General features: G+C 40.9%; 1 protein-coding gene across 4 annotated transcripts in view; it reads left to right on the top strand.

Moving 5' to 3' along the window:
• The window catches only part of Ccny (cyclin Y), a 137,851-nt gene that overhangs the window by 94,526 nt on the left and 21,083 nt on the right, over window positions 1-22,242 (top strand). For all 4 annotated transcript variants that reach the window (NM_026484.4, XM_030250583.1, XM_030250584.1 and 1 more), the window contains 4 exons: window positions 2,122-2,222; window positions 6,206-6,241; window positions 10,158-10,215; window positions 10,316-10,435. In NM_026484.4, the coding sequence (NP_080760.2) occupies window positions 2,122-2,222; window positions 6,206-6,241; window positions 10,158-10,215; window positions 10,316-10,435 (315 nt within the window). The remainder of the gene's footprint in view (window positions 1-2,121; window positions 2,223-6,205; window positions 6,242-10,157; window positions 10,216-10,315; window positions 10,436-22,242) is intronic.

The following is a 22,242-nucleotide window of genomic DNA, read 5'->3' as shown; positions in this document are numbered from 1 at the left end:
GAGCTTGTGCCAACTGGAAGGGACCCAAGCCCCTGGGTGGGCGGGTTTCCTGTGTCCATGCTCCTGCTGGCACAGGCCCACCACGATTGTTTTGGAACAGATGTTGCATTCCACTCATCCATGATCCCAAGATCCTGGGTGTGGTAAGGTGCCTGCGGCGTGGAGAGTTCTCTGGGGACCGTGGGACCGTCTGCTATATACTTATATTATATAAGTATGTTTCTTAATATTACTTGATTTTAGTGCTATTACTATGAAAGAATGACTTTACATGACATCCCAAGATGCTGTAAGGAGAATGCTGATTATTCAGTCATCCTGAAATGCCATCATAAACTCAATATTGAATCCTACAGTGAACTTGACTTGCTCTCTCCATACTCCTTCCACACACAAGTACCTAGTAGTGAGCTTGAGCTGGAGGCTCCAGAGCATCCCTTGGTGGGCTGAGGCTGGTGCTTCTGACCTGTCAACTGCTTACAGAGTATTCCACAGAACTGCCACTAGTGCTGCCTTCTAGTCCTGTTTTAAGGAGCCAGATACCTAAAATACTGACCAGTAAGTATTTGCAAGAGAAGTTTGTGGGTTTTGCAGTTTTTTCATGCCTCTCTTGGGTTGCTGCAGATGTTTATAGTTTCACTTCAGAGGAAACCTACAGATAGGAAGTAGGTGTGAACATGCTGAGCAGATATCTGGGCCTTAGATCAGGTACTTCGTATCCCAGGAGTTTTGCTGAAAGTAGACAAATAAGGCAGGCGATTCTATGATGTATAAAGGATTTGGTTTTTGTTCCTGAAAATGACATCTGCCTGTCAAAATCATATCAGGTCATAACAAGATTTGTTTGAATGGTTTGATTATTTTTTTCTTTTTCATTCTAACCCAGAATTACCCAGATGGAAGTCTACTAACCCTGTCTCCCAAACATTTGACAAATGTCTCCTCAGCATTCAGTTTTAGCTGTCGTGGCTGTAAAGTTCATGTTGCCTATCCGAAGCTGTTGCCTTGCTCAAGTTCTCCATAGAACTGGAACTTGTGCAGTTCCTAAAAAATGACAATCATAAGGGCACCTGCTGCCTAAAGGCCATCCCTACAGAAGCCCAGTCTTCCACGTCAGAGTGCAGTGGGTCTTAACAGAGAAGTACTTCCATTGATCAATTTGTGTGAATTTAAGCATATTAGCCAGGAGGTTTTTAATTGTTCCAGGGCTCGAGAAATGGGTACAGTGGGTCCTCAACTTAATTTTAATGCATAAAAAGAAGCCACCTTAGTGCACTGTATGCTGCAGTCTTCCTGTGATCCCCATCAAGAAGATCGGTACTAGGGGAGATAGCACCTTAGCATGGAAAGAACAAGACGCATTCCAGTGTGACCCAGTGTTCTACTCTGTTAGCACTTGTGGCAGAGCTCTTGCTAAGACATGTTTCCTTTGTGTCTGATCTCAGATAAAGGGGCAATGTTGTGTCTTGGTTAGGGTTTCTATTAATGTGATAAAATACCATGACCAAAAGCAATTTGGGAGAAAAGTGTTTATTTCAGCTTGCTTAAATGTCCCAGTCATAATCTATCTGTAGGAAATTCAGGGAAGGAACTTGAGGCAGGAACCAGAGGCCATGGAGAAACAGTACTTACAGACTTGCTCCTCATGGCTTACTTAGTGTGCTTTCTTTTTTTTCTTTTTTCTTTTTTTTTAAAGATTTATTATTATATCTAAGTGCATTGTAGCTGTCTTCAGACACATCAGAAGAGGGTGTCAGATCTCACTAAGAATGGTTGTGAGCCACCATGTGGTTGCTGGGATTTGAACTCATGACCTTTGGAAGAACAGTCAGTGATCTTACCCACTGAGCCATCTCTCCAGCCCCTTAGTGTGCTTTCTTATAGCACCGAGGACCAACAACTCATGGGTAGCACTGCGCAGTTTGCTGGCTCCTCCCACATTGATCACTAAGAAAATGCCCATACACATTCCCATAGACCAGTCTGGTAGGGGCACTTCCTCAGCTGAGATTCCTTCCCTCCAAATGACTCCAGCTTGTATCAAATTCACAAACACTAGCTGGCAAGGGCTGCTTGGTGAAATTTTAAGTCTTGTGTAACTACGATCATCTTGTTTTCTAGCATCCTCCAGGGCAGACATCAAGGAAATACAGCTCTTGCTCCACCATCTTCCTAGATGACAGCACAGTCAGCCAGCCAAACCTCAAGTACACCATCAAATGGTGGGTATGCAGACTTGTTTGGTTTTGACTTGGGAGGGGGGTTATTTGTTTTTGTGTGGGGTTTTTGTTGTTTTTTTGTTGTTGTTGTTTGGGGTTTTTTTTTTGTTTTTTTGTTTTTGTTTTATTTTGTTTTTTGAGAGAAGGTCTCTAGTTTTGGCTATCCTGGAACTACCTATAGACCAGGCTAGCCTTGAACTCATAGATCTTCTTCCTTCCTCTGTCTCCTAAGTTCTGGGATTAAAAGCTTGGGCTATAGTGTCTGACAAGATAATTTTTAAAGGTTATTTTTGTTTTATGTATTATGGTATTTTGCCCACATGTATGTTTATGCATTATGTGCTCTTGGAGGCTAGGAGAGGGCCTAGGGCCCGCTGGGACTGGAGTTACAGAGTGTTGTGAGCTGCCATGTGATTGCTTGGAATTGAACTCTGGGCCATCTGTGTAGGAGTAGCCTCTGCTTGTAACCTTTGAGCCATCTCTCCAGATGTGTTCACTGTGGCCCCAGAGTGTCCAGACTTCTGAATGTCACTGGTGCCAAGGTGTTTATTGATTTTGAGGGTCACTGACACTTGGAGATTTTTTTATTAAGTGATGGGTTATGTAGAATATTTGGGCATGTTTATCATATATATTGAGAGACTAGCATTTCACCTTATTTTAAATATTGATGACCTAAAATATGCCCATTGGTTTGTGTGTATACATGTGCAGTTTTGCCCTTTCATTTGTGACTGAAGCTATTTCTGCACAGTGCCTATAGTAATTTGACTAGTACATGAAATGATACTTGTCCCTTCCAGTCCCAGATAGGGACTTGAGCTAATTAATGCCTAGACTGGGATGGCCTGGCCAGGAGCCTCAGGTCCTTGTCTTAAAATGGACTTAGAGGGAAGAAGAGGGAGGCTTTGGGTCACATCTCCCTCCCTCCCTCCCTCCCTCCCTCCCTCCCTCCCTCCCTCCCTCCCTCCCTCCCTCCCTCCCTCCCTCCCTCCCTCCCTCTCTCTCTCTCTCTCTCTCTCTCTCTCTCTCTCTCACTTTCATTGTTTAAAGAAGCAAAGAGCACTGGTTTTCCTGTACTGTCCTGCCCCCATCAGCACAGTAATAGCAACAGCAACCCTTGGAAGTGGTCTCAGAGAACTTTACAGCTTGACTGAAAGTCTCAGATACTTTATCTGTTTCCTTAAGAAAGTTCACATCTAGTAACAACTCATTTTAGCACATAAAGTACTAAAATTACCACCTATAAACTTGTTTTCATGGGCCAAGTTTGCTGAGTTAGAGATACTGTATAGGCTTGTATGTAACAGTCACTGACTCAGTCTAGGCATTGAGGACTATAACTAACTTCCATGGTCAGTGTTTTAGTCCTGTAAGGGGGAAACAGGGGCCACTTCTGTATGTATGCTTTATCACATAGGGTTCCTTTGCCTCATTGCCCCAGCATGAGGTAATGGCCCGTGAGCATAAACCCAGGGAAACTGGGAAGAGATGCATTATACATAACACATAGTGTATTATGCGAGTGACCTCACTAAACCCATTCACTTCTTAAGATGGAGCTCACTGCTAGAAAATGGAGAGCATGGAACCTTTTAGAAGTATGTAGAGCTTGTGGATAAAATTGAAAAGGTCTGAAGATGTTTGTGTCATGTAGTTCTTGGCAGCTTCTCAAGCTCTGAAGAGCCTGGAATAAAAGCTACTAGCTTCCATTGAATCCTAGATCTTCCCAGTAGCAAGCCAGAGATGAAAGAGAAGGATGGAGTACATCCAGAGTAGCAGGTAGAAGAAAAGGACACAAACCATGTACTGGTGAAAAATCCTGTTCTGCTATCTGAACCTGAAATATCTGATTTAGAATATTGGGTCTCAAGGAGATGAAGGGGTTTACAGCCCCATAGGAGGAACAACAATATGAACTAACCAGTACCCCCAGAGCTCCTAGGGACTAAGCCACCAGCCAAAGAGTACACATGGTGGTATTCATGACTCCAGCTTCATATGTAGCAGAGGATAGCCTTGTCGATCATCAATGTGAGGAGAGGCCCTTGGCCCTGTGAAGGTTCTATGCTCCAGTGTAGGGGAATGCCAGAGCCAGGAAGTGGGAGGGGGTCGCCTGGTGAGGAGGGGGAGGGGATAGGGGGTTTTCGGAGGGGAAACCAGGAAAAGGGATAAACATTTGAAATGTAAATAAAGAAAATATCTAATAAAAAATAGAATATTGGGACTATGATAGGGCTATGAATATATGGGAAGATACTCTGAAAACAGTATTATCTTAACTCTGAAGCCATTTTACCTTAGTCATAGACCCCTCATCAGCTCAGATTCTTAGTGATTTAGGAGGAAAGATCTGTTACTTGCTCATGGTCCTGTGCCAGGGTCTGTTCTAGGTCAGTCTCAGTAGATATAGTACACACCTCAGAGCTGGCTTAAGTCTCTGCTGTCCCTCCTCCTGTCATCTTTACCTCTGGTAGTCTCCTGAAGAGTATTTTTATTCTCTGGGAACCAGAGCACATTTTAGAGGCAAAGAAAATAGCTTTGAGGTGTTTTTTGTTGTTGTTGTTTTGTTTTGTTTTTTTACATTTGAAGTAAGACAAAAGGAGTAGAAAGAATTTTAGACAATTATTTTAAAGAAGAAAATAATTTAAAAGTGACCAGTCTACATGATCATGATGAAAACTATGCCATTTTCTATTCAGAATGAAAAGGTTTTATCAAAATGTTCAAGGTGAGTGTCAGTGAATCTGCAGTGAAAGGACACGGCCAGAAGTACAAAGACACTTTCAGTCTGTTGAGAGCCCCACTTACCAAGTCATCCCAGTGTAGATAGGATGCTCCCCTACAGATATAATATAACCGCAATTGCACAGAGATTTGTAAGCCTGTTTACTATGGTGTGAATTAATTACCAAGCAGTACATATAATTTAAATATTCAGCCACAGAGAATGATTCAGTAATTAGTGAGCAATCATTATGAAATATATCTAGTAGCTTTTAAAATCATGTTTATTAGCAATACTTCCTAATGGTAAAAAAAAAAGAGGAACAAAATGGTTATCTAAGCATAGGATGCCAGCCTCTTTGTTCCCACACATAGAAGTACAAATAGTAACTGAATATCTCAAACTGATAGTAGTTTTGGTGGGCAAATGATTGGTTTTTGGTTTTCTGTATTTTGTTTTGTGATGTGTGTGTGTGTGTGTGAGAGAGAGAGAGAGATTTAGTGACATACTCTTTCTATGTACCTATGCTAGCCTCCAACTTTCAATTCTCCTGCTTCCTAAGTATTCCTCACCATTCTTAGCCAAAAAAATAGTATTTTAAAGTTTCTTTCCCGTGTACTGGGAATCAGATGTAGGGCTGTGAATGTGCTAGGCAGGCATGCTCCCACTGAGCTGCCTCACAACTTTCCAAAGTTCTATGGTGAGCATATTGTATTTTATATTAGAAAGGAAAATTTGAGGAGAATGAATGTTTATTACGTTCATGTATTTGAAAATTTTAGACAGTTTTAAAACAGTGCTTTGGGTAAGTCACAGCACCATTTTGGGATGTGAGTGGCAGTGCTGAATAGCTTGCTAAGATGGGTGTGAGAGAAATGCCAGCCACTGGTTGTGCTGTTTGTTGTTATTTCTGGTAGTTATGAAAACAACTAATAATTTGCTAACAGAGTAGGCCATGAATTGCAGACTCCAGAGTAGGTTTAATTTATAGTACTTTTATATAGTACCTGCATTTTAAAAGTGAGGAAAGCTTAGAATCTGATAGAAAAGCTGTAAGTCCCCCCTGTTTCTCTGTTATTTCCAAAAATAATGTAAAAATCCTGGAAGTGCCTTTATTTGGAGTATAATCTTATCAGCACTCTGGATGAAATGGAGCTTTTCAGATGGACTCTGTGACTTTTAATTAAATTTATTTGCATAGTATATGAAATGATGAGTGTGTTTATAGAACATTGAATTCCTGTGTTTTATTTTACAGTGTAGCTCTTGCGATATATTACCACATCAAAAACAGGTATGTGGCCACTTGATTCTGTTCTAAAAGTATCACACATTGTTTTACTATGTTCTTCTGTATATTCTTTGCATTTATATTCTTAGTGCGTGTTTTCATAGGACTTGTAAAGGTTCATGCACCAGAGTGCTGGGTAAAAGCTGAGCTACCTCTGGACCAGGGAAACATGATGAGTGGCAGGAGCAGACTTCTTGAAAAGGCTCAAATTCTTTTTTTGTTGCTTATTTTCTGTGCAACTTAACTATGCATTCCATGTTTTATAAAATGTTAAATTTAGTTTGAAATCAGTTGGTGGAAATTTTGACATGCAAAACAAAACAATGTAGAAACTCTCCCTGATAAAAGTGCATCTTGCAATGGTTCTGTTAGTTTGAAAAGTGAGGTAAAACTAGATTTTTTTTTAAACCTACCTTAAACACAGTAATAAGTATTTAAGGTGGCTTTATAGGAGTGAGTTAAATAAGAGCTCTGTCACAATAGAGGTGGCTCCTAGCACCTCTATCATGCCCCTCAAAAACGACTATAATTCCAGCTCCAAAGAATGTGATACCCTCCTCTTCCCTCCATGGGGTACCTCCACGTGTGAGCATTCTCTCATACAGGTAGGCACATTTAGAAGAAAAGGCGGGGAGGGGGGCAGGGGAATGTGGGCCTGAAAGGAAACTGAGTAAATAAGAGAATACATTGCTCTTGCAGAGAACCTGAATTTGGTTCTCAAAACAACCTCCAAACTGCAGCTCAGAGTGCATCTGCTGCTTCTAACTTCTGCAGGGCTGTGTGCACTCAGATGCACACACACGATGAGACATGCCGGAAACATAATGAAAAATTATAACAACAAATTTTAGAAGGGGAGAAAAGGTTAATAACTCTTTCATTTATTTGCTAATTTAATTGAACATCAAAACTGTTGCTTCAGATCTGGGGCATTAAGCCATATCTGTAATTCCTCTTTTCAAACATGTTTAACCCAATAGTAAGGACTCTGAAAGGTATCTGCAGAGCACTGAGGATAGAATCTTTCCATTTTGACCACATATGTACCAAACTTCTTTGCAATGATTTCCTTTTATTGGACTTTTACAAAACACACTCTTAATTTTTGTCACAAAGGCTGTTTCGCCACTGTCACATTTTAGTGATTAATGTGGTGTGTTTATAGACATAATGTTCCATGCAAAACTAGTTTGGGAATAGGAAGGGCCTCCAAACAGCAAGACAGCTGTCCACTAGTGGTCTCCATACCAACCCCTAGCCTGAGTTTCCATGTGAAGAGATAGTTGTTAGGCCATGTGGTGCAGTGTTGATGGCAGCTTCTGGGGAGCAGTATTCTAGGGAAACAGCTCTCTGAACATAGCAAGCACCTGCAAGTTGTTCACTGTAGGGGTCAGTTCCATGCTGTAACTGTGATCATATGCATTGTGGCTTCTGAGAGTTTTAGATGTAAGAACTACAAACAGAACATCTTTGGTATCTGAACTAAGATAACAGTAGTAATGGAAGCATTGTCCTGTCATTTCTGTGGTACAAGCTCAAACTTTGAAAACACAGATTCCAAAGTTACATGTAAGACCTGTAGTGACAGTCAGATGTGCTTTTAAACCAACTTTTAATTAGCATACTTAAGGAGATTTCTCAGTTCTTGTTTTGGTACCAAGAATTTGGGCCAAGGTTCTATGGATGTTGAGCCTGCCCTCTGCCAGTGAAGTATATTCCAAAGTCAATTTAGCTATAAATGTAGATAGCAAACAGCTTTATTAAGTGCTTGCTCAGACTTCTCTTGTCAGTCTTTGCATGGATTTTTAGTTTTAATAACAGATTTTGAGAAGTGCTACTTTGATGATTTACATTTTGCAGATAAGGAAATTGAGGCACAAAGATTCTCTTAGACAAAACTCAAACTATATTAAACAGTTGAATGTAAGTAGATGTGTCACAGAGTAGGTGACGTGCTCTCTATAGAGACCAAAACTTCAAGGCTCTGAGTTGACCAGAGGCCAGCAGCCCAAAGAACCAAATAGACTAGAGTCCAACATCTTAAAGCACTTTGTAGGTTAGAGGCCCAAAGCCCAAACTGCTTGTGTAAAGCATCGGTTAGCATCCCCTAATTCTGTCTAGACTAGAGCTAACAATTCAAGGTACTGTGTGGACCAGAAGCCAGTAGCCTAAGGTTCTGAGAGGTCAGTAGCTTAAAACACTGTATAGATGAAAAACGAGCAGCTCAAAGTGCTATGTGTACAGCAGCTAGCAGCTCAAAGCACTTTGTGCACCAGAAACCAGCAGCTCAGAGCACACTGTACATCTGAAGCTGTCAACTCAAAGATCTATATAAGTTGTTTGCCAGCTGTGATCCAAAGTGCTGTGTGGGCCACAGGCCAAAAGCCCAAAGCAATGTGTAAGCCAAGAGTTGAAGGAACTATGAGACCAGAAACCATCTCAAGGTACTGTATGGACCACACCCCAGTAGCCCAAAGCAGTGTGTGAACCTGAGTCCACAACCCCATTTCCTACATGTAGAGCCATGGATGGCAGCCATGTGTACCGAATGGTCCAGGGCTTCTAAACAATGATCCATTCATGAGCCCTCTGTATTGGTTTATAAAATACACATGCAAACCAAACATGCTGATGTGAAGTTACTACAGTATGAAGCATAATTTTACATTTATTAAAAAGGAAAACAAGTGTGCATAGTGAGGAGATGGGTGTACTTATTTATTTTTACATAAAGAAATCTTAGCTGAATATTTGATACTGCAGGACACAGAGTTTTGGATTTTTTGATATTTTTATAATTTTTAATGTTGAGGATGCTGATTCACATACATGTTCAATACAAAATGGCAGAAGTATCTTTTAGGACCATTTCAGAAGTTGCTGGAAATTCTGTTCTTTCCCATACCACATTTACTGAGTAATAGTTTATGAAACTCAAGTCCGCAACCCAAACTGCATTTTTAAACATCAGATACTATGGCACAGTATACATAATTCAGAGGTGTTAATTTTGATGCTTTTATACTCAGAAATGACAATAGGAAAATAACAAAATTATTTATTTTTCATAACTAGTCCATTATGATTCTATAAAGTCCAGATACCATTGTATAGTAAGAAACACTGTGGTTCATAATATCCAGGAGTCTCAAGTTCCAGCTGGGGGGTTTCAGGCAGTTTCCTTGGCATTGTTTGGCCTGCAAGCTACAGTGTGCATGCTGTATATTCAGAACAAAACCTGAAGTGAGGTGAACATGATTCACCACAAATGAGTGCTGTTAGAACTATCTCAGAATCGCTTCGTGGCTAGAGTTAGCAGTGTATGTTGTGACAATTTAAGACTGATTTTTGTTGCCTGCTGCATGCCCCCTTCCCCCCCCCCACATCATTCGTCATACTTACTAACCATCAGAAGAAGAAAAAACACTGATAGAATTAGATCATTTTAGGTTTAGTTCATTTAAGGAGCCATAGGGGATCTTGAGAGGGAAGGTAGAAAAATTGTGAATGTTGTGGAATACGTAAGATAAGGCAGTCAGCCTTACTGGGAAGCAGGCAGAGTTGGAGAGAAGACATGGAGAAAGGAGTATGGGAGAGGAATGAACAAGATGAAAATCATTGACACCTGTATGAAGATGTCAAGATGAAAACCATTACTTTGTATTTAGTTAAGAAATGAAGAGGAGAGTGTTGGAAAATTAAAATCTATGCTTTTACTTAATTCACATAGAGGTTTTAATCTTTGTGGCTTCTTCAACAAAAATGGATTAAATGCTGTACTTAAGAATACCAGAAATGCCTCTTAAATTTAGCACTTTCTGTCTCCTAGACTACAGTTGAACTGAAATGTGTTTTATTTCATTTTGAGTGGCACTTATTAAAGAAAGTAAACTCTAATTTCTATTGCTTTCCTTACCAGGGACCCAGATGGAAGGATGCTCTTAGATATTTTTGATGAAAACCTCCACCCTCTTTCGGTAATTGCCTTCTTATCTTCTTATGTTTCACGAGATGGTTTAGTTAGCAGTCTCTTGCTTCTGTTAGGTGGTAGTCATCTGAAAACTTCTTTTTCTCCAGAAATCCGAAGTGCCACCTGATTATGACAAACACAACCCAGAACAGAAGCAAATTTACCGGTTCGTTCGGACACTCTTCAGTGCTGCTCAGCTGACAGCTGAATGTGCCATTGTCACCCTGGTGAGTGTGAGCAGCAGAGACTCTTAGCAGATGACCCTGGGGAAACTTGTAGAAGTTTCAATGTCTTCTGTGAGAATAGAAGGTGGATGTCTCAAGAGAGTGTGGAATTTATTTCATAGTCCCCTTCTAAAATCATCTGTGAAGTCCCACTCAAAGCCAGTCAGTACTTTCAGCGCTGATGGTTTCAATGAAGATGCATTCAGTAGGGTTGATGCAAGGTAGTATGGACCAAGAACATCCTCTACCAGTGTCTGGTTGCCTTCTGCTCACTTACCACTGCAGTCTTAATGGCAACATTCTAAGATGTGGCATCAATGAAGAATATGCATCCATGGCCTAGATATAAGAAGTGTGACTGACTAGCTTCTGACTTGTTTTATATAACAGTGTAGGATATCCAGTTGAAAACCTCATGGACTGTCTAGATCAGTTATTTGGAAGTAGGTTTAAGAGTATAGCCTCATTATCCCTAATCTTTCCATAGCACAGCACTCAGATGAGACACGAGCTTTGCCTGGGACTGGGCATGGCTGCAGAGCAGACTCTGCTTAGATTCTGGGGAAGATTGTTGTCTAACAGAAAGCTCACAGAAGGCTTGGTGCTATATCTCCCCACACTACACTTTAATGGCCTGGGGTTACTCAACAGTAAGCCATTTGTTCATTTTTGAGTTGGTTTGTGGTTCATCACTTGCTGGCTGGCTGCAGACTGAGATGTGTTTAGATAATCCTTACTGATCCAGAATGACCGTAGGTTCCAAGATGAAGCGCATGCACGCTGTTTCCTAACAGGAATTTGTCCTACAAAACAAAAAATGAGCAGCAGGGTTGATAGTTTCTGGAAAAGAAGAGCTGAAAAGTTGGAAGACAATTGAGATAAATGGTAAAATTTATGCTGTAAGAAAACTTTGATTTATTAATGCAAATAATATATATTTTAATATAGATTGGTGGGTTTAACTGACATTTCTGTTCTTGACATAAAAGTATCAACATTGTGAATTAATGACATCAATGTTCTTCTTTCTCCTTCTGCCCTCACCCTGTTCCCATTTCCCTCATGTCAGCTGAGGGTTAGGCCCCTTCTAAGAACAAACCTGTGTTCACTCTTTACTGTCTACACTACAGATTGGGATATTCTCCAGGGCTGCAAAGACTTTTTATTTTCCTTTTTTTTTTATTAGATATTTTCTCTATTTACATTTTATTTTATTTTATTTATTGTCATTTTATTTTACATTTCAAATGGGATCTCCTTTCCTATTTTCCCCTCCAAAAATACCCTATCCTCTTCTCCCTCTCCCTGCTCCCCAAACCACCTACTCCCGCTTCCTGGCCCAGATGTTCCCCTATACTGGGGCAAGGGCTTCTCCCATTGATGACCAACTAGGCCATCCTCTGCTACATATGCAGCTAGAGCCACAAGTCCCTCCCTCTGTTTTATGGATTGGTGGTTTAGCCCAAGGGAGCTCTGGGGTTACTGGTGAGTTCATATTTTTGTTCCTCGTTGCAAACCCCTTCAGCTCCTTGGGTACATTCTCTAGCTCCTTCATTGGGGACCCTGTGCTCTTGTCCAATGGATGACTGTGAGCATCCACTTCTGTATTAGTCAGGCACTGGCAGAACCTCTCAGGAGACAGCTATATAAGGCTCCTGTCAGCTACCTCTTGTTGGCATCTGCAATAGTATCTGGGTTTGGTGGTTGTTTATGGGATGGATTCCCCAGGTAGAGCAGTTTCTGGATTGTCATTCCTTTAGTCTCTGCTCTGAACTTTGTCTCAACTCCTTCCATGGGTATTTTGTTTCCCCTTCTAAGAAGGATCAAAGTGTCCACACTTTGGTCTTCCTTCTTCTTGAGGTTCATGTATTTTGCAAATTGTATCTTGGGTTTTCTGAGTTTCTGGGCTAATACCCACTTATCAGTGAGTGCATATCATGTATGTTCTTTTGTGATTAGGTTACCTCACTTTGGATGATATCCTCCAGATCCAACCACTTGTCTAAGAATTTCATAAGTCCATTCTTTTTAATAGCTGAGTAGTACTCCATTGTGTAAATGTACCACATTTTCTGTATCCATTCCTCTGTTGAGGGGCATCTGGGTTCTGTCTAGCTTCTGGCTATTATAAATAAGGCTGCTGTGAACATAGTGGAGCATGCTTCCTTATTACAAGTTGGAGCATCTTCTGGGTATATGCCCAGGAGTGGTATTGCTGCATCTGCCATTAGAACTATGTCCAGTTTCCTGAGGAACTGCCAAACTGATTTCCAGAGTGGTTGTACAAGCTTGCAATCCCACCAGCAGTCGGGGAGTGCTCTTTCTCCATCTCCTCCCCAGCATCTGCTGTCACCTGAATTTTTGATCTTAGCCATTCTGACTGGTGTGAGGTGGAATCTCAGGGTTGTTTTGATTTGCATTTGATTAAGGATGTTGAATATTTTTTAGGTGCTTCACAGCCATTCGGTATTCCTCAGGTGAGAATTCTTTATTTAGCTCTGTACCCCATTTTTAATAGGGTTATTTGGTTTTCTGGAGTACAACTTCTTGAGTTCCTTTATATATATTTGATATTAGTCCCCTATCTGATTTAGGATAGGTAAAGATCCTTTCCCAATCTGTTGGTGGTCTTTTTGTCTTATTGACAGTGTCCTTGCCTTACAGAAGCTTTGCAATTTTATGAGGTCCCATTTGTCAATTCTTGATCTTACAACACAAGCCATTGCTGTTCTGTTCAGGAATCTTTCCCCTGTGACCACATCTTCGAGGCTCTCCCCACTTTCTCCTCTGTAGGTTTCAGTCTCACTGGTTTTATATGGAGTTCTTTGATCCACTTTGACTTGAGCTTTGTACAAGGAGATAGGAATGGGTCAATTCACACTCTACTACATGCTAACTTCAAGTTGAGCCAGCACCATTTGTTGAAGATGCTGTCTTTTTTCCACTGGGTGGTTTTAGCTCCTTTGTCAAAGAACAAGTGATCATAGATGTGTGGGTTCACTTCTGGGTCTTCAGTTCTGTTCCATTGATCTACCTGCCTGTCATTTACCAGTACCATGCAGTTTTTATTACAATTGCTTTGTAGTATAGCTTGAGGTCAGGGATGGTGATTCCCCCAGAGGTTCTTTTATTGTTGAAAACAGTTTTTGCTGTCCTAGGTTTTTTGTTATTCCAGATGAATTTACAAATTGCCCTTTCTAACTCTGTGAAGAATTAGCAAAGGCTCTTAAGAACAAAAAAATAGTGTTGTTCCGATTACAAAACTAAGAAGTTTGTATGTGTGTGCTTGTACCCTCATTTGCTTGAGGTTTTCCTAGTAGCCACTCTTTGCTACTTTAAAATGCAGCGAGGGGCTTTCTGGTGTTGAAAGAGCAGAGAGAACCAAACTTCCTGATAGGAATCTTAGTTAATGGTTGCTTACTCAATTTTCTGTAGAAATGCCAAGCCAAATAAAGCCAGTGTTTCCATTTTCACTTTAGGGTACCATCAAAACTTTCAGAATTGTTCTATAATAAAGTACCATGAGCTAAGTGACTTAAACAAAAACAAACGAAAAATGAAAAACAAATTTATCTGGATATGGTGTCATACACCCAAAGTTCTAAATACTTGGGAGGCTAATGCAGTAGGCTCACTTGTGCTGTGGAGTTCAAGGCCAGCCTATGCAACACAAAAATCCTAGGAAAGAATGTTGGGTGGGGAGGGGGGGGTAGCGGAGAGTAAGGGGAGAGGAAGAGGGAAGGGGTGATGCTACTGTGCTTAGAATCAAATCTAAGATGTGCTCATGCCAGCACAAGAGCTTCTTTTTTTTTTTTCTTTCCATTTTTTATTAGGTATTTAGCTCATTTACATTTCCAATGCTATACCAAAAGTCCCCCATACCCACCCACCCCCACTCCCCTACCCGCCCACTCCCCCTTTTTGGCCCTGGCGTTCCCCTGTTCTGGGGCATATAAAGTTTGTGTGTCCAATGGGCCTCTCTTTCCAGTGATGGCCGACTAGGCCATCTTTTGATACATATGCAGCTAGAGTCAAGAGCTCCGGGGTACTGGTTAGTTCATAATGTTGATCCACCTATAGGGTTGCAGATCCCTTTAGCTCCTTGGGTACTTTCTCTAGCTCCTCCATTGGGAGCCCTGTGATCCATCCATTAGCTGACTGTGGGCATCCACTTCTGTGTTTGCTAGGCCCCGGCATAGTCTCACAAGAGACAGCTACATCTGGGTCCTTTCGATAAAATCTTGCTAGTGTATGCAATGGTGTCAGCGTTTGGATGCTGATTATGGGGTGGATCCCTGGATAAGGCAGTCTCTACATGGTCCATCCTTTCATCTCAGCTCCAAACTTTGTCTCTGTAACTCCTTCCAAGGGTGTTTTGTTCCCACTTCTAAGGAGGGGCATAGTGTCCACACTTCAGTCTTCATTTTTCTTGAGTTTCATGTGTTTAGGAAATTGTATCTTATATCTTGGGTATCCTAGGTTTTGGGCTAATATCCACTTATCAGTGAGTACATATTGTGTGAGTTCCTTTGTGAATGTGTTACCTCACTCAGGATGAGCTTCTATACTGACCTGCAATCCTGATTGTTGAAAAATTCTATACATCAAATACTAAAAATCCAAATGGAAAAGTTATAGAACATTTAAAAGCATGAAGCTATAGTTATTCCCTTAAAATAGTTTGTTTCTTGGCTCCACGTTTGAATCTGTAGAGCATCGTTGAGGGCTGAGAGTTTGGATAATAATTCTCATGTGCTAAAATAAACGTGAAAACATCTGAAATAGGATACAATTGGGGATGGAATGAAGATGTCGACTCTTATTACTGTCTTGTTCTTAACATTCTTGTCCTATGCCTTATTAGGGTCATCTCTGATTAGCTAAATCAAATAGCTGTAAGACTACAGGATAATATGCAAAAGAAATTGTATATTGTTTGAATTCAGGCCATTTACCTGACCTACATAATTTTTTAAATTCAGATTGAATAATTGCATCACTGTTGAAGTTTTCTTTATGTATGTTCGTTGCTGAGCTTGAATTTAATCTTTTTCTGCAAAATGCCTTCCCAACCTTTTCTTTGTCTGTAGTCAATGGAGTACTCTGTGATTCCGCAGTTGACACTAACCTGTACTGTCTCGAAAGTTCCTAGGCTAGTCTTTTGTATGACTACAATGTGAAATTTTAATTGAACAGTCAGCACTATCTAGAAATAATATCATGAAAATCAGTATTACGTGACTTAGCATAGAATCAGAGTACAATATTAGAACATTTCCCCCAAATATGGTATTACTGACAAGTTCTGCTGAATCACATGCTAGGAAGATTTGTTCACTCTAATTATCTCCCACAATGTATCAGCTGCTTTCCTCACATGTAACATCTTATGATGTCTCCATTCTTCAGTAAGCCCTCAGATGATTTCACTCACATATCAGAAATCAAGTTGGTTCTTTCAACAGGCACAACAGGCAGAGTATTATTGGTATCCATCAACTAAGATAATTTTAACTCAAAATAAAATTTCATAGCCACCTTTGTACCTAAGCCAGTAGAAATTATTTCATTGCTGAGATTTCCCCAACTTGTGTACAGAAGCTGTTACCAAGCTGTGGGAAGATGTTGCGTCTCCAGTGTCTATGAACTGAGAGGCCGAGGTAATCCCAGTTTCTGTTTTCTGCCTTCAGAATAGTTTTACCTGCCTTACCCTGTAGAGAATGGGAAGAGTATTATTGTCAAGACTTGAGAAAGTACAATTTGGGGTTCTCTAGAATGCCCAGCTGAAAGTCAGCCTGGCCCCAACCAGTTATTTGTTTTATACAAATAAAAATCATTCTCTAAAGCCCACCCTCACTGCTCATGCTCCTGTATGATAAATTCCATTTAAAATCCAGATATCCAGAGGTTGTTACTGAAACGATTAACTTTCATTTCTGTCATCAACAGCCGGCTCTCATCCTTGTGACAAATCCTCAGAGCCAGCCACAGATATTCTCATAGAGCAGTCTGCATTCCGACTCCTGGTTTTCTGGGCTTCCCTCCATGGCCGCTGATTCTTATGGGTAATGCAGAAGAATGCCTTCTTGATCACTTTGAGCTGTCTCTCTAAACCTCACTGCTTCAGCTCCCTCCATCTGTGCCAATTCTTTCCTGAATGCCAGTGGCATTTGGTCACTTTCCCCATTAGCTTCCTTCTGCATTTCCTTGCTACTATTTTTGTTGGAATATAACTGTGGCGGAGGCTGCTCACAGTTTTAAGCAGATTTCATTAATGGATACCTCATGTGAGACTGGGGGTGTATTAAAAAACAAACATTTTGGCAGCATTAATCTGTCCCAGCCTTGTGCGGGGTGGCACACAGTAGGGCTGTTATCAGGAACTTAGGATTTATTGTAGAAAGAGATAATGAAAAGACTTAACTATATTGAGCTATTTCCAAATACTTTACTGCCTCAGGAAGTCTTGGGTCTCTTAACACACTTGACTTAGCTTTTCTTTGGAATCTGGAATGTTAGTTCTTGCTGAATGTGATGACACACAACTGTAAGTTTTTTCTTTGTATTCAGAGTGTGACCTGGTCCATCCTGCATACCACATGGTATTAGAAAGTAGCCATAAGAGTCTAAATCTTCAAGATCTTAAAAATTGGTATTTCTTAGTGAATCACTGAAAACAGAACAGTGATCTTTGGGAACCAAGCAACTGTTACTGTCTTATTTTGTGCATACCTGGCAAAGTTTGCTTCAGTTGGAAGGAGCAGTATTGAATACTTTGTTTCTCAATATCATTAGGTAGAACAATCTTCCTATATGTGGTTCAGGGGCAGGAAATGTTGGAGGAGGAGCTGACCCAGGTACCCTGCTGCACTGACTCGTGATTTCCCCCAGCAGCCGGAGTTCGCTTCTGGAAGGAAGCGTCTCCATTCCCTTTCCTACCCTCATCTCTCCTCAGCCTGCCCTCTTAACTGCTTCTCTGGCCTTCATGCTGTGCTGAGTTTAATCTTTGTTGGTTACTATGAGAGACAGAAATTCCATTTCCTTCCTCGGTACTTGGAAGTGTGTGAAAAACCTCTGAGTTCTCCACACAAGTATGAGCCCAACAAATAGAATGGGCCAGATCCACTTTCCGTTCCAACTTCCTGCCCCATCATCCTGTCTCCAGCTCCAAACAAGGGAAGGGACTCCCCTCTCTCTGCTACTCTTCATTTCAAGCCTTGGATCTGCCTGCACAGACTCAGTCATGTCTCCATGCTCACAACCTATGGGATATTTATCTCAGACATAGAGCACACAGTCATATCTGCAGTTACCTTCCATACCTTTTCCCCTCTGGAACCTCCAGTTTCTAATAAATGTATTTAGCCAACTGCACATTCCAGAAGTCTTGGGTACTTCCAAGATGGCCATCTTTGGCACCTTCGAGATCATTTCCTGCAAGTGTCTGAACTATATTTAGATGGTCTCCACCGAAAACACTACTTCTTTCTATTTAGCCTGATTCATAATTTTCCTTCCAAGTGCTACCTCAAGTCATGGGTGCTTCTCAGGCCCCTCTCTGACCCTGACTGGAGGCTCAGGGTCAGCATGGTGCATCCACTGGGATCTGCACCTAGACACTGTTTGGCAGGTAAGTGAACTCATTGACCTGTCTCCTTTCTCTTGTCTGCTGTCATTAAGTCTATGGTGCTGCCTGGTGTCTTACTTTTCACTTCACCTAGTTCATCTTTGCCAGCCCATGCTATTGTCCTGATTCTCTAGGACTTGGCCAAAACTGAGCCTCTCCTGGGAGCCCCAGTACCATATCTGGTATGGGTTTTCTTTCTTTAGGAAATCTCTGTCCATTGTTGGGCTTCCTGTGGAGTTCTTATCCCCTTCAGGACCTTCAATCTTAATCTCCAACTTCTCCCTAAGAGTTCCAACTGGATGTGAATAAAAAATTTAGTAAGTAAGTTTAAAAAAGAAAAAAAAAAAAGACATAGAAGGCAGGAATTATATAAAAAAAATAAATAAATTGGACTTTATAAAAGTTATACATTTTCTTTTCCACATGTGGCTTTTTATACATTTTATAACTATTTAGGACTATACATACACGTGTGTGTGTGTGTGTGTATGTGTGTGTGTGTGTGTGTGTGTGTGTGTAAGAGTAATATATACATAAAGCTATACATATTCTATCTTTTTATAAAGCAAGTTCTTAAGAGTATTACAAATCTGAGTTTCATTTTTCTCATACAGAGTTTCATTTTGTAAATGAAAAGCAATAAAAACTGCAAAATTGATTAAAAGAAGCTTTAAATAGTCTAAATTAGTTATGGGAAACTAATAGGCAACTTACTTAGGACACAGTTTTTTAAAAAGTGTGTGTGTGTGTATTTGTGTGTTTGTGTGTGGATGTGTGTGTGTGTGTATTTGTGTGTGTGTGTAGTTGTAAGCCACCTGATATGGGTATTGGAACATAACTTGGGTCCTCTGAGCCATCTCAACACCCTGTGACATCTTAAGTGAAGGACTTCCTGTTTGTTTTGTTTATGTGTTTGTTTATCTGTTTGTTTTCTAATTTTAATTTTTTTACTTATTCAATTTACATAGCATTCACTGCCCTCCTCCTGGTCACCCCCTCACACAAGTCTTCCTCCCCTCCCCTTCTAGGTATCCCCCCCCCCCCTCATGCTGGCATATCAAATCTCTTCAAGGCAACCCGGCAAGAAGAACATATCCCACATACAGTTAACAGATTTTAGGGTAGCCCCCCTTTAGTTGTTCAGGACCCACATGAAGACCAAGCTGCACATCTGCTACATATGTGCAGGGAGGCGTAGGCCCAGCCCATGTATGTTTTTTGGTTGGTGGTTCAGTCTCTGAGAGCTCCAAGGGTACAGGTTAGTTGACTCTCTGTTAGTCTTTCTGTGGAGTTCCTGCCCCCTTGTGGGTGGCAATCCTTTTTCCTGTTCTTTCATAAGAATCCCCAGGCTCTGTCCACTGCTTGGCTGTGGATGTGGGTGTCTGCAAGCATAACAGAGTATTAATTAATAGTTTCAGGAATTAGTGTTTGCCCATAGGATGAGTCTCAAGTTGGGCTGCTTATTGGTTGGCCATTCCCTCAGTCTATGCTTGATCCCTGAAGTATAGAAAAGAAAAATTTGGGGTCAAAATTTTTGTGGGTAGGTTGGTGTCCTTATTCTGTTGGGGGCTCCTGCCTGGGTACAGGAGGTGGCCTCTTCAAGTTCCATATCCCCTGTGCTGTGAGTCACACCTAAGGATACCCCCATTGATTCTTGGGTGCCTCCTTATTCCAGGTCTCTGTTTTGTCCTGAAGATGCCTTATACTGACTGAAATAAACCAGGGCCTAGAAGATAAATATTGTATGATGCACTGGTATAAAATACTCATAAGATACTTGTTCCTAGAGGTACAAAGGTACAGTAGTGCTTGTAGGAGAGTTGGCAGAAGGAGGAATTGTAGGGGCTAGAAAAAAAATTGTTCAGTGTAGATATATGTTAATGTTAATATATGTAGAATTTCATTTAGAGACAATAAAAAAGCTGCATATTGATGGGTAAAGATAGTTACTGAACATTGAGCATACCTAGTGCTTCAGATACAATTAGAAATGATTGAGCATAGTGTTGTGACATGTGTTCTACTATAGTAATAACCATATCAGCAGCCACATGTGAATTGAAATTACAATGAAGCTCAGTTTTTTAAAAACTATAGGGGGCAGGAGGATCCCTGTGAGGTACATAGTAAGATCCTGTCTTTCAAAACAAACAAACGGTGCCATTATGCTTCCGGAAAAGTCGCAAGGAAAAGTATTTCAAGCAATGGTTGTGGCTGTGGGGTCGGGCGGGAAAGGAAAGGGTGGAGAGATTCAGCCTGTAAGCGTGAAAGTTAGAGAGAAACTTCTCCCAGAATATAGAGGCACCAAAGTAGTTCTAGACGACAAGGATTATGCCTTATTTAGAGATAGTGACATTCTTGGAAAATATGTTGACTGAAATCACTGTTGAAATGGTGTCACGTGAAGCTGCCCATTTCACTGACTTTCTGAACTATTTCATCATGTAAATAATTTTCCATGCTCAATAATAAATGGATGATGCCTAAACTGGCAGCCATTGTCCCTGACGTTTAGATTCATTGCACTATTAAAACATTTCCAAATAAAATGATGTAAAAGAGTGGAAAAAAACAAAAGCTCTGTAACAGGCAACAAGATGGATGACTCAGGAGATAGAGGCACTTGCAGCATAACCTGGAGACATGTTCCATCCTCAGAGCTCACAGGAAAGGAAAGGAGATAGCTGGCTCCATAAAGCTGTCCTCTGGCTTCCACCTATGCAGCATGGCACATGTCCTCACACAGCATACAATGATTTTTCAAAATAAATGCTGAATAGGTCAGTGGCTAAGATCAAGAATAAAATACTTCATAGATGAAGAAAAAAATGCTATGTGGCCTTTACATGCTTTGTTTGAGAAAGTATTTTGACCAGTGGCTTTGAGATTTATACCAGTCTCAATATTGACAAGGCAAGCTACATTTTCACTGTTAAAGTGTGTGACCTCCAGCCTGTGTCTAAGCATACTCACTGGTCTTGAGTGCTTTAAGAATTAGTGTGTTCTGGTGCACTTATGGCCTCCAGATCATTGTTCTCAGGGACTCTTGATTCTTCTTTTCTTGTCTTGTCTTCTCTTGTCTCTTCTCTTCTCTTCTCTTCTCTTTTCTTTTCTTTTCTTTTCTTTTCTTTTCTTTTCCTCTCCTCTTTCTTTCTTCCTTTCTTCCTTTCTTTCTTTCTTTCTTTCTTTCTTTCTTTCTTTCTTTCTTTCTTTCTTTCTCCAAAGAAGGTTTTATTTTTCACCAAATGTATTATCTATTAACCATTGTGTAGAATTTCTCAAAGAACACATAAAAACAGTAGTTTCTGAAGATTGCTAAAACCATCAAGGAAACAGAACTACAACAAAGATCAGCTGACATAGACACATTGAGAAGAATGTGGACACCCGCCTGCCATGCTCGTTCACTGCCAAGTGCTTCTTATCTCGTATCTACCTCTAGATACACAGAATCTTAATGCCTTCTGTTTCTTTACAGCAAAGATTTTTTTCTTTTCCATATTTTTAATTGGATATTTTCTTTATTTACATTTCAAATGTTTTCCCCTTTCCAGATCTCTCCATTGGAAACCCTCTATCCCCCCCCCCCCGACTCTATGAGGGTGCTCCCCCACCCACCCACTCCCATCTTCACACCCTGGCATTCCCCTACACTGGGACATCGAACACCCACAGGCCCAAGGGTGTTCCCCTCACTGATGTCCAACGAGGCTATCCTCTGCCACATAGGTGGCCAGAGCCATGGGTCCCTCCATGTGTACTTTCTGGTTGGTGGTCCAGGCCCCAGGAGCTCTGGGAGGTCTGGCTGCTTGACACTGTTGCTACCCCCATGGAGCTGCAAACCCCCTCAGCTCCTTCAGTCCCTTCTCCAATTCCTCCATCGGGGACCCCATGCTCTGCATCTACCTCTGTATTTGTCAGGCTCTGGCAGAGCCTCTCAGGAGACAGCCTTATCAGGCTCCCTTCAGCAAGCACTTCCAGGCATCTATAATACTGTCCAAGTTTGGTGGCTGTACATGGGATGGATCCCCAGGTGTATTGTGCAAATGAGTGGTTCTGTTTCTTGTGCCTTCTCTTGGGCGTCTTTCCTTCTGTTTGATTTGTCTAATTTTGCTGCCTATGTTAGCCTTTGTTTTAGCTTACTGTATTTTATTTTATTTTATTTTATTTTATTTTATTTTAT

This window comes from Mus musculus, chromosome 18 (genome assembly GCF_000001635.26).
Source record: "Mus musculus strain C57BL/6J chromosome 18, GRCm38.p6 C57BL/6J".
In the NCBI taxonomy this organism is placed as follows: domain Eukaryota; kingdom Metazoa; phylum Chordata; class Mammalia; order Rodentia; family Muridae; genus Mus; species Mus musculus.
The sequence above is the reverse complement of the archived record's forward strand: the minus strand, read 5'-3'. Positions and strand labels throughout refer to the sequence as shown.